The sequence below is a fragment of the Octopus bimaculoides genome, chromosome 20 (assembly GCF_001194135.2).
Source record: "Octopus bimaculoides isolate UCB-OBI-ISO-001 chromosome 20, ASM119413v2, whole genome shotgun sequence".
In the NCBI taxonomy this organism is placed as follows: Eukaryota; Metazoa; Mollusca; class Cephalopoda; order Octopoda; family Octopodidae; genus Octopus; species Octopus bimaculoides.
The window spans coordinates 8,439,236-8,454,264 of NC_069000.1; the positions used below are offsets into that span (position 1 = coordinate 8,439,236).

General features: G+C 37.6%; 1 protein-coding gene across 8 annotated transcripts in view; it reads right to left on the minus strand.

Annotated features, from left to right (window-relative positions):
• The window catches only part of LOC106877583 (piezo-type mechanosensitive ion channel component 1), a 141,934-nt gene that overhangs the window by 109,648 nt on the left and 17,257 nt on the right, over positions 1-15,029 (minus strand). For all 8 annotated transcript variants that reach the window (XM_052975090.1, XM_052975089.1, XM_014926523.2 and 5 more), the window contains exon 2: positions 4,541-4,636. In XM_052975090.1, the coding sequence (XP_052831050.1) occupies positions 4,541-4,636 (96 nt within the window). The remainder of the gene's footprint in view (positions 1-4,540; positions 4,637-15,029) is intronic.

A 15,029-nucleotide genomic window follows, 5' to 3' on the forward strand; every position in this document is an offset into this window, starting at 1 on the left:
GACGGCGGTGGGTGGGGGGTAAGAGAAAGAAGGGTAGAGAGGAGGTAGAAGGACACATGGGTAGGTAGGTAGGTGGGTAGGTGGGTGGGTAGGTAGGTGGGTAGGTAGGTAGGTATTCATTACTATTTCATACAGTTTACTCACATGGAATAAAATGTCTTACAAATCCAGTCAATCACCAGACACAACACACACAAACACACGCACGCACACACAAACATACATACTAAAAGACACGCACACTCTTAGCTTGTACGAGCAGAAACTCAGCTGCTCTCTGGTGCTATATTTATCTCATTGTGGAGCATAGCTCACAGCATGTGAGCTTAAAGGGATTCATGCAGGATACACGTTTAACTTGAAAGACAACAGACATTTGCACGTGTATAACATCAAAACTGTAGATATTTACCAAATTATGTACAAGATTCTGTACAATGAATTACCATTTTTATAAAACGTTGCCTTTTTTTTTTATTTAATATTTAGCATTTTTTTTCTTTAATATAAACAATTAATATTTATAATTATACAGCAGCAGGTGTGGCTGTGTGGTAAGAACTTTGCTTCCCAAACACATGGTTCCAGGTTCAGTCCCACAGTGTGAAATCTTGGGCATGTGACTTCTGCTATACCTGTGAGCCATCCAAAGCCTATCATATATATGTACATGTGTGCATGTATGTGTGTGCATGTGTGAGCATGCATGTGTATGTGAGTGCATGTGTGTGTTACTGTCTCCTTGTCTTGAGATGGTATTTATAAATGAGCATCACCATTCATGCAAGCAGAGTCCAATTTCCTATCTTCCCTGGGAAGGCATCTGGTCATGGGTGAATGTTACCTTCCCTGGAAACAGACGAGGGCTGGCAACAGGAAGAGCATCCAGCCGTAGAAAGTCTACCTCAACACAATTCCATTTGAACTGTGCGAGCATGGAAATGCAGATGTTAAAATGATGACTAGTCTGGGTAGGAACTGCCTACCTTCTCTACCCAGATGGTATGTCCATGATCCATTATAAATAGTCCTTCCTATAAACTCCTGCTTTTGTGGTGAGAATCAAGTAAGTACAACACAATCAACTTTTTACTTGATCCAATTCTGAATGATAAAAAGCTAAAAACAGAATTATGAAACTGCATATTGTAAGATAATGCCCAATATCTTAATAATAATGAACTTGTCACTGTCATACTTTAATCTCTCAACACCTGACATACAACCCCCACCACTGCTCTTAATACCCCCACCTTACTCTTAGTTGAGTGTATTTTTTTCTTTCTGTCCATTCTTATCTTGCAAGTTTATCTTGTGACTTCACTAGTGCTGGTGGCACAAAAGAGGCACCCAACATACAATGTAATGCGGTCAGCATTAAGAAGGATGTTTAGCTATAGAAACAATGTGTAAGCTGACATTGGAGCTCCTTGCAGCTCTGTGGCCAACTGGAAACCGTTCAGCCTGTGCCAGCATGGAAAACAGATGTTAAATGGTGATGATGATGATGGACATTAAATCTTAATAATAACAACAACTCATCATTTGCTTTGTCATTCAGCTGTTTTGTTCCTTAGAAGGAAAAAAAAAATGATCCTGCAGATAGCAATCTATGATGAGAGTTATGTTAGGATAAACTTAGGGCCTCTGAGGAAATCTCTTAAACACTTTAGATTTCAGCCCACCTGAGACTGCCTAAGGTTCCATGATAAAAAAAAGACATCTGTTTTAAAATGTTTATATTTAAGACATTCTCTCATAACTTTATCTAAGAACATCTTGTTTATGTTCCAAAACCAAACACCAGCTTAATAATGCGGAAGTTACTAAATTGCTCTAAATTTTTTTATGGTGCAGGTGCAGGTGTGGCAAGACGTTTGCTTCTCAACCACATGGTTTGGAGTTCAGTCTCACTGTGTGGGATCTTGGGCCAAGTGTCTACTACTATAGACGAAGGGCAACCAATGATATTTGAATGACTTGTATTCCAGAAAATATAAGAAATAAAATTGAAGAACATAATTCTGTAATATAACCTTGTCTAAGTCAAATACTTAGAAGCAGCCTTCATTATCACACATGAGAATGATTTTGTTTAATAAATTCAAAATGAGATGTGAATTTATGTGCTTTGTATATCAGGATGATCCAGTATCTTTAAGATCTTGGACAGAAAAGAGTCAGAATTTTTTTAGGCCATCCTAAGAGTCAGAATTTTTTTAGGCCATCCTAAGAGTCAGAATTTTTTTAGGCCATCCTAAGAGTCAGAATTTTTTTAGGCCATCCTAAGAGTCAGAATTTTTTTAGGCCATCCTAAGAGTCAGAATTTTTTTAGGCCATCCTAAGAGTCAGAATTTTTTTAGGCCATCCTAGGAGTCAAGCCTGTCATACAACTTATTTTTCATAACTGGCCTCTAGTCCTACTTCAAGTCATATATTTTGCTTGGCATAGGCAGACCACAGCAGGCAACATTATTCAAAGTGAAACAGAGGCAGCGAAGACAAGAACGATGACATTAGGATCCCTAAACTGGAAAGTTTTGAGAACCTACGAGCACATCCTTTAAGTCATATCATCTTTACTGTTAATGTGGCCATCCTAGCTTGTCAACAAACAACATGGATATGTAATGTTAACCTTTTACATGTTTCAGCCTTGAGGCTGTGGCCATGCTGGGGCACCGACAGTGGAAAAAGAACTGAATACAAATAAACTGAGAGAAAGCTGAATATAAATAGAATCTAATCTCAATTTATCATATCTGATGAATATTATCAGAATAATTATTGAGGGAAATGCCATTAATGGAGATAAACTTCCATGTGTTGAGTCTGCAATCTGCTTTCATTTCCCAGTGGTTTGTAGCTTATCACTTGGGGTCACTAATACCCTAGACAAAAGGCCATAAAAGCCACATGTTTCTCCACACATTTAATATGAAGGTTTATATCTATGCAAGACATTATTGTTGTTATCGTAGACGTTATTGAGTTAATCGTGTGAGAAACATTATTAATAGGTGCATCATATATGGAAATGCTCCTGATTGTTCTGCACCAGGTCTAAAATTGTTGCTTGGCATTTCTTTGCTAAGTAGAAATATTTACGGTGGCACATTCTTGTTAAAGATTCCTCATCTCGAATTTCATATCAGACACATTGTTTTGGCACTACAGTTCTAACTTGGCAATGAAGGTTGTGTTGAGCTGTGCTTATTAGCTGAATAATCTCATCATTTGCCACGTGCATTGTTTCTATGGTTACAGCAGCTTTCAAAATCGTTTTTATTTCAGGATCTTCTACAACTAGTTTCTGAAACAGCTGATATTTTATTTTTCTTAGTCAAATATTTGCCAACATTAAGAATGCATTCAACAAAGTTTCACTGTTGTCAGGTGACCATTAAGAAAACTAAGAACAGATGAATGACTTGTGAGAGTCATACACACCATGTTCAGAGGGAAGGGTCAACAAAATGAGAGCTAACAATAAATTCTATAAGGAATTTAACAAGCAAATTGGAGTACATCAAGGCTCAGTTTTCAGTACCCTTCTGTTAACTATAGTCCTGTAGGCCAGATAAAACGGCATAAGTCCAGTTGTCTAGAGGAATGCCAGTGTGCCAATAATCTAGTTTTCATAGCTTAATCAGACAAAAAAAATATAAAGAAAAATTTCTGAAGATGACAACAAAAAGCTAGAACTGAGAGATCTCAAAATAAGCCTGGCAGAGACTAAAGTTTATGTTAGCAAAACAGAAAACAAATTACAACTGCTGTTGCGCTCGACATGCAAGAGCAGATAGGAATTTCATATGTTGTGCCCAGTTTAAACTATGGATGCACATAAGTGTAATGGGATGGCAGGCAGGCTGACAGGAAATGTAGACTTCATATACAGAGATGTACAGTTAATGGTAAGAGTACATATGAAATAAGTTCCTGCAAACACTTGGAAGACTTCCTACAAGTAACTGATAGCTTCTGTTACCTGAATGACCTAATAAGCAATGGGAGAGGAGTGTTCCAAAAGCTTAGTAATCATATTAAGAATCAAATGGCACAAGTTCAGAGAACAATTACCACTGCAGGTAACAAAAAGTTTCTCCCTCAGAGATTGTACAATGCTTGTATAGCGAGATATGGAGATTGAATGACGAGGATCTGTAAAAGCTGGAAAGGAAAGAAGCAAGTTTGATCTAATGCATGTGTAATATTAGCATGCATGAACGAAAAACAAAAGAGCTGTAAAGAAAAACATGAATGACAGAGAACAATTGAATTGAGAGGAATTAAATGCTGCATCACGGAATTTTGTCAGTGAACAGGTCGTGGTTTCAAAGTGACGAAAATATTTTGACAATTTAAATTTAAATGTAGAAGTGAATCTAACGGTTTCCGTGTGTGTTTTTCAAATGGCTTATAAACACCTTCTGCACTGCAATTGTTTTATTAAAAGGCCTTTATTAAAAGGTATTGAAAGGCATTTATGGCACAAGGTCATAAATGAATAACTGAGATAAGAACATGGAACACTTACCGTGTAAGGATTCTATAGTTGGACTTTTGAAAAGAGGAGTCAGCAGCAGCAAAATGCCATAGATTAACGAGAGTCCACTGTAACGAACCAAACATCCTGAAAATTAAAAAAAGATTTTGTAGGAAATAAAACTGCTAAGTTACAGGGACATAAACACACCAGCATCAGTTGTCAAGCAATGTTGCGGAGGACAAACACACACACATACACAGATATAAATATGATGGGCTTCTTTCAGTTTCCGTCTACCAAATCCACTTACAAGGCTTTGGTCAGCCTAAAGCTGTAGTAGAAGACACTTGCCCAAGGTGCCACGCAATAGGACTGAACCCAGAACCATATGGTTGGTAAGCATATATATATACATATTTTACATTTCATATCCAAACTAATATATTTTGATTTATCTAATTTGTTTATCTGCATAATTGTGTTTAATAAAATGTGTGTGTGTGTGTGTATGTATGTACATATGCATGTTTAGGCAAATCAAAATTAAAAACAGGAAAATACAACAAAAGTCAATTCCATGAACACAGCAAATATATTAGATTGACACTCAATGAAAGTTTTAAAGAGAAAAATAGGAGTGGAAATGGTGTTTCAAGTATGGCTCTTCATCGGAAATAGGAAAATGTCAAGAGAGGAGGAAAAGCATGTGTGTTGTTACATGGCCAATATATATATATATATATATAAATCTGTGGTATTGTGAAGAATATTTGCTGTTGTCCATCTTTTATACCAAGACAAAACAATGTACATGATAACACCTCCAATCAGTTAAGATGAAAAGCCATGAGAGCCACTGACTGGTGCTGCAGCAGGGAATTTATTATTATTATTATTATTATTATTATTATTATTCCTACAATACTTTAACAGGGTTTCTAAGATTGCTGGAAGGGAAGGAGGAAGGTATCCTCGAACCAGGGACATACTCCCTATGCCTGCAACAGAAGAGACTTCCCTACTAGCACCCAAGGACCAGGCAGTAGTGTTAAAACAGAGTGCTGGATTAAGAGTACCCCTGAAGAGTGGTGGCAATGGTAGCAGCAGCAGCAGTTGTAGCTGTAAGAACAGCAGCAGTAGTTGTGATGCTGGTGGCAGGGTGGGTGACAGCAGCAACAGCAGCAGTAACAGTATCACCATCCTTGTCACCTAACTAACCACAACCTTCCCTTGTGATAATTACTGGCTTACCAATGTCTTCAGCATTAACCACTTGAACACATTAACATATAATTTAACTGTCAAGTAATTGCTGTTTACATTACTTACTACCACTTTAAGCGATGTCTTCTACCTTCTCCGGCTAGGCTATATTTATTTAGCTTAACACCCATCATTAAGTTCCTTACCCACACAGGACGTATATCTAGCTCCAATTTAACACACAATACTTGTTATAGCCAGAGAGCAAATACAATTATATTTTACTATTGGTCTTGCCATTTAGGGTCCGCAAACAGAAAAGGTGTTTTACAACAGTTGCTATCAAATCCCATTAGTGTAATTCTGACTTTAATCTCTCCGAGTGCAGTAAATATAAAAATTGCTATTATTAACATATAAATCCATTAAACTAATCTCTAAGGAATAAACCCAAGTTATATATATATATATATATATATATATATACCACTCAGGTCAACTTGTTGAATGTCAGTGATTTTGGTACTTTTGAATGAGACTGGACTGACAAGTTTCCATTGGTTGTTGCTTTGGATGTACCCCTATATATGTAAAACTGGGTGGGAAGGTGCACAATACTTTTGTTTAAAGGAAAAGGGTTAACTTCAAATCCAAAAATTTATTAAATTTTATTTTAATTATGGTAACAAAATATGTTTTGGAAAGATTTATATCAATGTATAGGCAGAAGTATGACTGGGTGGTTAAGAAGCCCACCTTGTGACCACATAGAAACAGCATGGACTTGTTGAGTATAGAGTTGCTTGCAGCTCATTCTCACAAGTGTTAATCAGGTCAGCTATGACTGATCAAATAAAAATTATTAAAAAAAAAAAATAGCCCAAGTATTGTTGGATGATCATTAATTTTCATTAGTTTCAACCAATCTAAAATCCCTAACTTAACATTGAATGTACAAAAGTAATCACGTTTTGGAAATTAAAGCAACTAAAAAAGAAAACCAACCTGGAAATCAGATTGTTGGTCATACAACTATACTAAGAGGAAGAAAAATGAGCTTCAAGAAAATTATCAGTATTTTTTTTTTTTTACAAAGAAATGTTTGCTTTTGTATTTGTTCTTTTATCTTCTCTTTCTTTCTCTCTCTCACACACACATACATATTTTAGCAAACATATTGCTAAAGAGAAATATCATGCCAAATTTCTTTATCGCAACCTATAACCTACAAACTATCCATGCATGCAACCACACCAATCAAACTAGATTTGTACAAGTATTTATTTTCTACCTATTTATCCAGCAAGTGAAAAGATTATAAAAAAAGGTTAACAAGACTTACCTGGTACATAATTTCATAATTACATAGACTGTGTAAACATTTTATGACCAATTTATCATACAACTGATTAAATAACTACCATAAAACTAAAAGTTCTTCCCCCAAAACATGCAGCAACTACTAAAGATATGAACTCCCGACCTTGGAGTTATTAATATAACATTTTAAGCATTTAGTATTGCTTCTGCTAAAATATCTTGTTCTGAAACCTTGGGCAAGTAAATTTAGCATCCAGATTACTCTGTCAAATGTAATATTTATTTGTTCACATAGCTTTGAATTAATCATGCATTATCTTACAGCTTGGAGATTTCTCTGATGCACTCATGATATTTTGCATGGAATATTGGAGAAATAAGTTTTAATCAGTGGTGTATTTCGATTCCTGAAGCATGTTGTACAGTGGGCGATTGCCTGATAAAGAACTGGAATTATAATGTAATTTAAAACAAACTATGAAAGAAAATCAACCTGGAAATCAAATAGTTTGCCCATATGAGTGTGCAAAAAGAAATGAAAGACGGAAATAGCTTCTGAGAAAATTATAAACATTTTCCACGAGATATGTTTGTTTTTGCATTATCTTATCTTCTGTGTGTGTCTGTCTGTCTCACTCACACGCACGCGCGCGCGCGCGCACACGCACGCACACACACACGCACACACACACACACTCTCTTCAGCTAAAAGTGAAACTCACTTAACCCTTTAGCCTTTAAACCAGCCATATGTAGCCCAGGTATCTTATCTGTTTTATGTTCATGTTGATCAGAACCAGCCTCTCACACCTACCCTACAATGCCATTCAAAAAATAGACAATTACTGGGTGGCAGTAATTGAGAAAGAAATAAAGCGAGAGGTAGTGATGGAGTGCCAGAGCAAACTCGCATAGTATATATATATGTATATTTGTATGTATGTATGTATGTATATATACACACACGCATGCACCCACGCACCTACACAGAGTCATAATCAATATGCATATTAAGTATTCTGTGAGTTGCGTACAGACATTTACACCAAACACAACTAAGAAGGTAACAGGCTGCGTAAATAGTATGAACTTTCAACTGGTTTGTATTAGTAATCAATAGCGCTTAGGATTAAATGACTAATAACAGCAATGTTTCTGTTCGTTCAGTCTTTTACTTGCCAGTGAATATTTCACGGAAAAAAACCCCGTATACTTAAGGATGCATCTGTACAACCTTCAGTGACTGGTTCTAGCAATCATATTCGAGTTCAATTAACATCCTCTCCTCCTGGCACTTGAGTTCATAAAATAAGGACCTGTATTATATGAAGATCAGTTTAAAATTCCTTGTATCTGATCAGAAAAAGTTATGTGCCCCCCCCAGAAAGTGCCACCCTTGGATGTGCCACCCTCGGAGTGTGCCATAGGGCTCCCCAGATATGTCACCCAGAAAGTGCCACCCTTGGATATGCCACCCTCGAAGTGTGCCATAGGGCTCCCCAGATGTCCCACTCTTGGATGTGCCACCCTCGGAGTGTGCCATAGGGCTCCCCAGATGTGCCACCCTCAACTATTTAGCTACCTACACCACTACAATGGTGTAGATGAAGATGTAGCATAGGTGTAGGGGGTGGCTGTGCGGTAAGAAGTTTGCTTCTCATATCTGATTAGTAAGGTTTGTTTTGCCATGCTCGACTGGGCCCTCTCCAGTACTGTGAGTCACCAATCATCACCACTTCTCTAAGATGCAGCATCTCAAGATAACTTTTCACTACTATCCTAAGTCTTCTTTGATTTCTATCACTCTTTATCTCTCTTCCAAGGATCCATTCATTTTGACTGCATGGTATTCCTTTATAAAGATCTCATCTTCCATACACATCACATACCTGTACCAGTATATCTTCTCTCTTCCTCACTACATCAGATGTCTCTCATTTCCATTTTTTCTCTCAGTTCATTTGTACTCTATTGTTCGTGTACACTAAACCGCCACACCCACTGCAGCGTGCTTTGTTTCCTTCTGGTCTTTGCAAATTCTCTACTTAACCACTTGCAACGGCAAGACTGAACAAAAATATGACTTCCTAAACGTCAAATACTATAAAATGGGAAAAGAAAATTTCAATACAAAAAGATAAAATGAAAAACAACCAAATATGCTGTGTGCCATCCACCAAACTAGGAGAACAATAGCAGCAAGTGCCTGGAGAAGATATTTCGCATAGCAAGTTTTCCCACTCTACAGTAATATATATATAAAAATGTTACAGCATCAGTAAGTATCACAGAATTCACCGAATGCGGAAGGCTGTTTTCTATGACATGTCAATTAGGCAGCTTACTTTAACAGTCACAACTATAACTATCACTTATAATACAGATTGCATGTTCTGTAATTTGTCAGATTTTTTTTTTTTTTGTTAGATCTAAAAAAGAAAAAAAAAACTAGCAAAATACCATGGCTGAAATCCTGTGTAATTGGAAATAGCTTGATATAAATGTGGAGGAAACCTCTAGCAAATTTTTTATTCCAATTCAAGAGGCTACTGTTTCCTGTTAAGCTTTTATTTGTCTTGTTTATTATCAAAATATCAAGGCTAGCTTCTTCCTCATGCTCGGCTGTATGTGAACTGTTCGACAATAAGCAACAGGAATGGCCACTAACATAGAATGAAAGCAAAATATTTTTTTTTTCTAAAGAATAACTATAAACAAAGCTGTAGAATCTTGCTTTGTTTGAAAGCTATTATTACAAATTTCAGAGATGTATTTGTCTGGCAAGTGATTTGATCTGAGAATGTGTGCTGAAACTAAAAGAATTACAGTGTGGAAGACACATATTAAAAAACACAAAGACTCAACTCAACTTAAACATTTATTATTTGCTGTCAAAATTTTCATTGTAATGATTGGATGTACAAGAAGGGTGATCAATGGAAAATACAAATGAGAAGGGATGATGTTAAGAATGAGGCATGTATTTCAAAATAAAGTGGTTTAGAGGAGAGGGAAAGATAGCTGGGAGAACAGAAAGTGGTAGTGTAATGTATAACCAGTAGATCCTGGTTCAAAGAAACTAATTTCTAGTCATATATAAAGTAGTTCTGCTCTCATTGAATTACAACAGCAGAATAATGCAGTAGACAGGGGAGTGATGGAGGAATGAGTAATAGGAAAATGAAAATGAGGGGTTAAGAGAACAGCAAGTGAAAGTTTGACAGGAACATATTGGATAAGGGGCTTGATTGAGTGCATACAATTTATGCTTCTAGAACTTCAGTTTTGCCATGCTAGCATAGATGGACATAACTTCTCGGGCACTGTGTATCACCAATCAACTTGGTCCTTTGTCATCTCCTTGGAGAGGATATTCGTCCTGTATATGACTTAAAACTGCATCCAGTAGTGAGGGCCATGGTTCAGGAGATGCAGTGTCTTGAGGAGGAACATAGAACCACCTCTTAGACCCTATTGCTCCCAGGTTTTCTCTACTCTAAAGTAGTGGCACCTGTCAGGGTCATAGCTATGGGTTAATTAACATGTTATGGAAGAACCCTCCAAGCACAAATCCTCACTGCCTTGCGAGTACCTTGGAAAAAGAGAAGTCCAAGGGTATCAAACTTGTCAGCAAATCAAGGAGTGGAGTTCCTAAGACAGTCCAGTGTTCTCTCTGATGCCCTTCAGGCAACTCCAGGGTAGGTGGTACTCTCCACTCATGTAAGGCAATCCACTTAGAAAGAGGCCACTCCAATGTAAAACCTATAGCTTGCTGGTCATCGCAACTGTCTTAGCCCACTGAGCCCTCAATTATAAAGTGCAGAATAGGATTGCATGGATTGATTCTCAGTTTAAAACTACTAAGCACAGGCAGGAAGAGAAAGCCAACAGCACCAAGGATCAGTTTACACAGCCACTTGAGGGCATGCTGCTCTTTTTCGAGACCTTCTGATACGAAGAAACTGCCATCATCATGTAACCACACTCCCCAGTGAAAAATATTGATTCAGTCATGATGTTTGGAAACACCTTCAATTCTAAGTGTTTTATTATTTAACCAATGATAACGTTCTCATTTTCACATGATTTAAACTGATATTATAAGCTATCAAATCCAACAACATGCTACAGTGGCAATGCTATAAATACAATATGTGGATATCTTAATACCATGCTCTCCATTCTAAATGACTTCAGTGATAACAGTACAATAGAAAACAACAGGCTATTTACTCGATAAAGAGAACAAGAAATTGTTGTCTATCTCCAAAAAGTTCATTATGACAGCAAATAATTGAGTAAAGAATATTGATTCTCTATAGCAACAGTTAAAACAAGTTACCAGCTGGCTAGTCAGCGACTGGCTAAAATACAAGAATGGCAAGGCATACACAGTCATACTAATTTATTATTATAATATACGCCACTTAGATTCCGGATAAAAATAGAGCTTCAAATACTACAAGGATGAGCATTTGTGTGCTTACAGAGCTAAAGCATAAATAATCTTGGCTTTGATTAATATTCACAATCATTGTCAGTAGCGATATTTTACATTCAGATTTTGCCTCTATCTCTAAAAATTAACTTTCTAGAATGCTATACAGCTCAAAGGTGGTGTGCTGGCAAAGTTGTTAGGAGTGGCTGTGTGGTCAGAAGCTTGCTTCCCAACCACATGGTTCCAGGTTCAATCCCACTGCATGACACCTTGGGTAAGTGTCTTCTACTAAAAGGGTTAAGGACACAAAAGTATTAAAGCGAAAGGAATACTTAATAACTGATATTAAAATTAGAACCGAAACTGTTAACTATGAGTTATTAGTATTGTATCATCCTGCCTGCGATGGAATAAAAAAGAAACAGTATGTACAATGCTGAGATATCATCATCACTATCTTTTAACATCTATTTTTCTATGCTGGCATGGGTTGGATGGTTCAACAATTGGTAGTAAGCCACAGGACTGCATAAAACTCTTATGTCTGCTTCGGAATGGTTTCTACATCTGGATGCCCCTTCCTAATACCAACCACTTTACAGAGTTTTCTGGGTACTTTTCTTTTTTTAAGGAGCACTGGAACTTGTGAGGTCATCAAGTAACTTACAAGACAAGAACGCCTCAAGTGAGGTGGTCGGGGAAAGGAGTTTTGAGGGAAGTGCAATCGTCCTCATCTTGAATATTCTCAATCTTTTAAATTTGAAGCTTGAAACTTTAATCCTCTCCCACACCCCACACCTCCACCACCAATACCGTACTACCTCCCCTTTCACTTTCCCCTTGAATCATCATGCTTGAGTGGGAAGGGAATCCACTCTAGCAACCACTACCCACCCACCCTGATTCCTCACCCACCATGCTCTCAAGTCCTATTACTTTGAGGATACATTCTGGCTCCTCCTCATCATCATCATCTTATCTCTCCTCTACACACCTGGCTATCCACCCATATATATCAATGGGTAGCACTGCCTCTCCCCCTACACAACCCTCTCCACTGATCTCATCATTCACACTTTAACTAATCCCCTGACACTTTCTCCCTTTCCTTCCTATTACTACTTTCTCTAACAAAGTCTCTGTTAGTCTCGCTTCCTCATCACCCTCTCTTAACAATAATCCTGTGTAACTCCATCAACAACAACCATCCAACCTACACAGAAATGTCAAGCAGACCAACCACCCCATCGCCATTTTCTCTACCCCCCCGTCCCCTTCGCATTAATTCCTGACATTACTCTTCACCCTCCTCCTCCTCCTCGTCTCTTCCATTATTTCCACCCCACACCGTTCTCTCCTATATTTTCTTCACTACCATCCTTTCACAAAAAAATCTCCTATCATAAAGGCTCTCTTTCACACAGTGAACCACAATGCAGTCTCACCAGTGCTGGTGCCACAAAATGCACTAAGTATGCTCTTAAAGTAACTGGTAATTAATTCAAACAGCAACAATACTGAGCTTGTGAACACTCGTTAGCCTAGGCATTTCATCCAGCACTCTTCACCCTTTTGATACCAACCCGCCTGAAACCACTTCTGGCTCTGTAGTACAAATGTCAGTGGGACTGAACCTAGAACCACGTGCTTGGAAAGTAAGCTTATTACTATACAAGCACACCCACATCTTGACTACTTCATCCTTATGCTTTCCCTTTGTTTCACTTCAGGTTTTCTATTTTGTCACCAAACCCTTAAAACAATTTAATTCAGCTTTGTCGATTAAATCTATAATCTTTACTAAAGAAATCTACAGAGAAAAATTGAAGTCAGCTAACAGAGAGGATTACTCGTTTAACACTTAAACCAGCCCTGTGTGCTAAGAAGCTTGCTTCCCAACCACATGGTTCCAGGTTCAGATTGTGAGAACGGAACATCCACTGATCCAATCGCCTGACTTGTAGGGGACAGTAGCCCCTATCAGCATTCCAGATGTCAGGGACTCGGTCTTTACTGCACCTAGCACTGCAGTTCCATCAAGATAAGACGAAATGCAGAATGCACACACCCATTCACTATGTTGGAATTTCTACAGATGGCGCACCCTCAGTGCATGCCTGCACATCAACAGTCAGGGCACACCTCACTTGCCATGCAGAGATCACTGGTTGTGGAGGAACCACCTGACCAGTGAAACACCATGGTAGTGGTGGTGTTTCCAGAAGCCACAGTAAATGTAGGTGGCAGCACAACTAGTGGTGGTAGTGGAAGAGGTGGTACATTTACTTCTTGATGTTACTGATAATTGTAAAAGTACTGCTACATTTATCTCCCTGAAGACTACCAAGTTTAAAAAATCCATGATGCTGTTGTCATTTCTATTGATTTTGTTTATATTTTTCTCTGTATAAGTGGAGGAGCGGGTGTGTATTAAATTTGTTTTAATTTTTAAGCTGGCTCTGTTGCCATAACAATGACATTGTGGCCAGTTTTAATTGTAGCCTCATGAACACCAGACTGAAGAGAGTCCGCCACTCGCAAGAGAGTCCCCCACTCACAAGAGAGTAGTCCCCCACTCGCAAGAGAGTCCCCCACTCTCACTTTCTCTGAGCTCTTTTTTTTTTTTACTCTCTCACTCTTGTTTAGCTTCATTAAATATTGAAATATTAATATACAAATGGCTCAATGCCATCATTTTTTTTTTTTGCCAGAGAAAATTATAATTTCATACATTTGAAAAAAAAAAAAAATTCAAAATAACCAATACGTCTATTTGGAGTGTCATCAGATAAAAAAAACAACAGCATGCAAGCAAAGCAGCTGCACAATACTGGAAAAACATCTCACAAACAAGCACCTATGATGAGAGCAGAGAATAAGAAACAAGAAATTTTAACAAAAACTTACAGAGCCCCCATCAGCATGGTTTCTTGTTCCATGGTTAATAACAGGAATAACATTGATGATGATGATGATGATGCTATTTAATGTGGATAGTGATAGTATTAATGATGACGATGATAAAAATCCTTTCTAATTTTGGCAGTTTTGATTGGTACTTCATTCCCTCAATCCTGATGTGATGAAAAGCAATGTCAACTTTGACAGAATTTAAACCCAAAATATAATGAGTTAGAATAATAATAATAATATGATAATAATAATCCTTTCTACTGAAGGCACAAGGCCTGAAATTTTGGCGGGAGTCGACCAGTCGATTATATTGACCCCAATGTTTCACTGGTATTTAATTTATCAACCTTGAAAGGACGAAAGGTAAAAGTCAACCCCAGCGGAATTTGAACTCAAAATGTAACGACTGACGAAATACCCCTAAGCATTTTGCCCGGCATGTTAACAATTCTGCCAACTCATCGCTTTTATGATGATGATAATAATAATAATGATAATAATAATAACAGAGTTAAGATACTTGAAAAAGTTTTCAGTTTAGTTTTTTTTTTAATAGAATGAAGCATGAAATATTTCAAAGAAAAATGAAGCACACACTTAAAAACTACTGCAGAGTGACACTACCAGTTATTTGGTTAAGGAAGGGGTCGGGGAAGGGTGGGG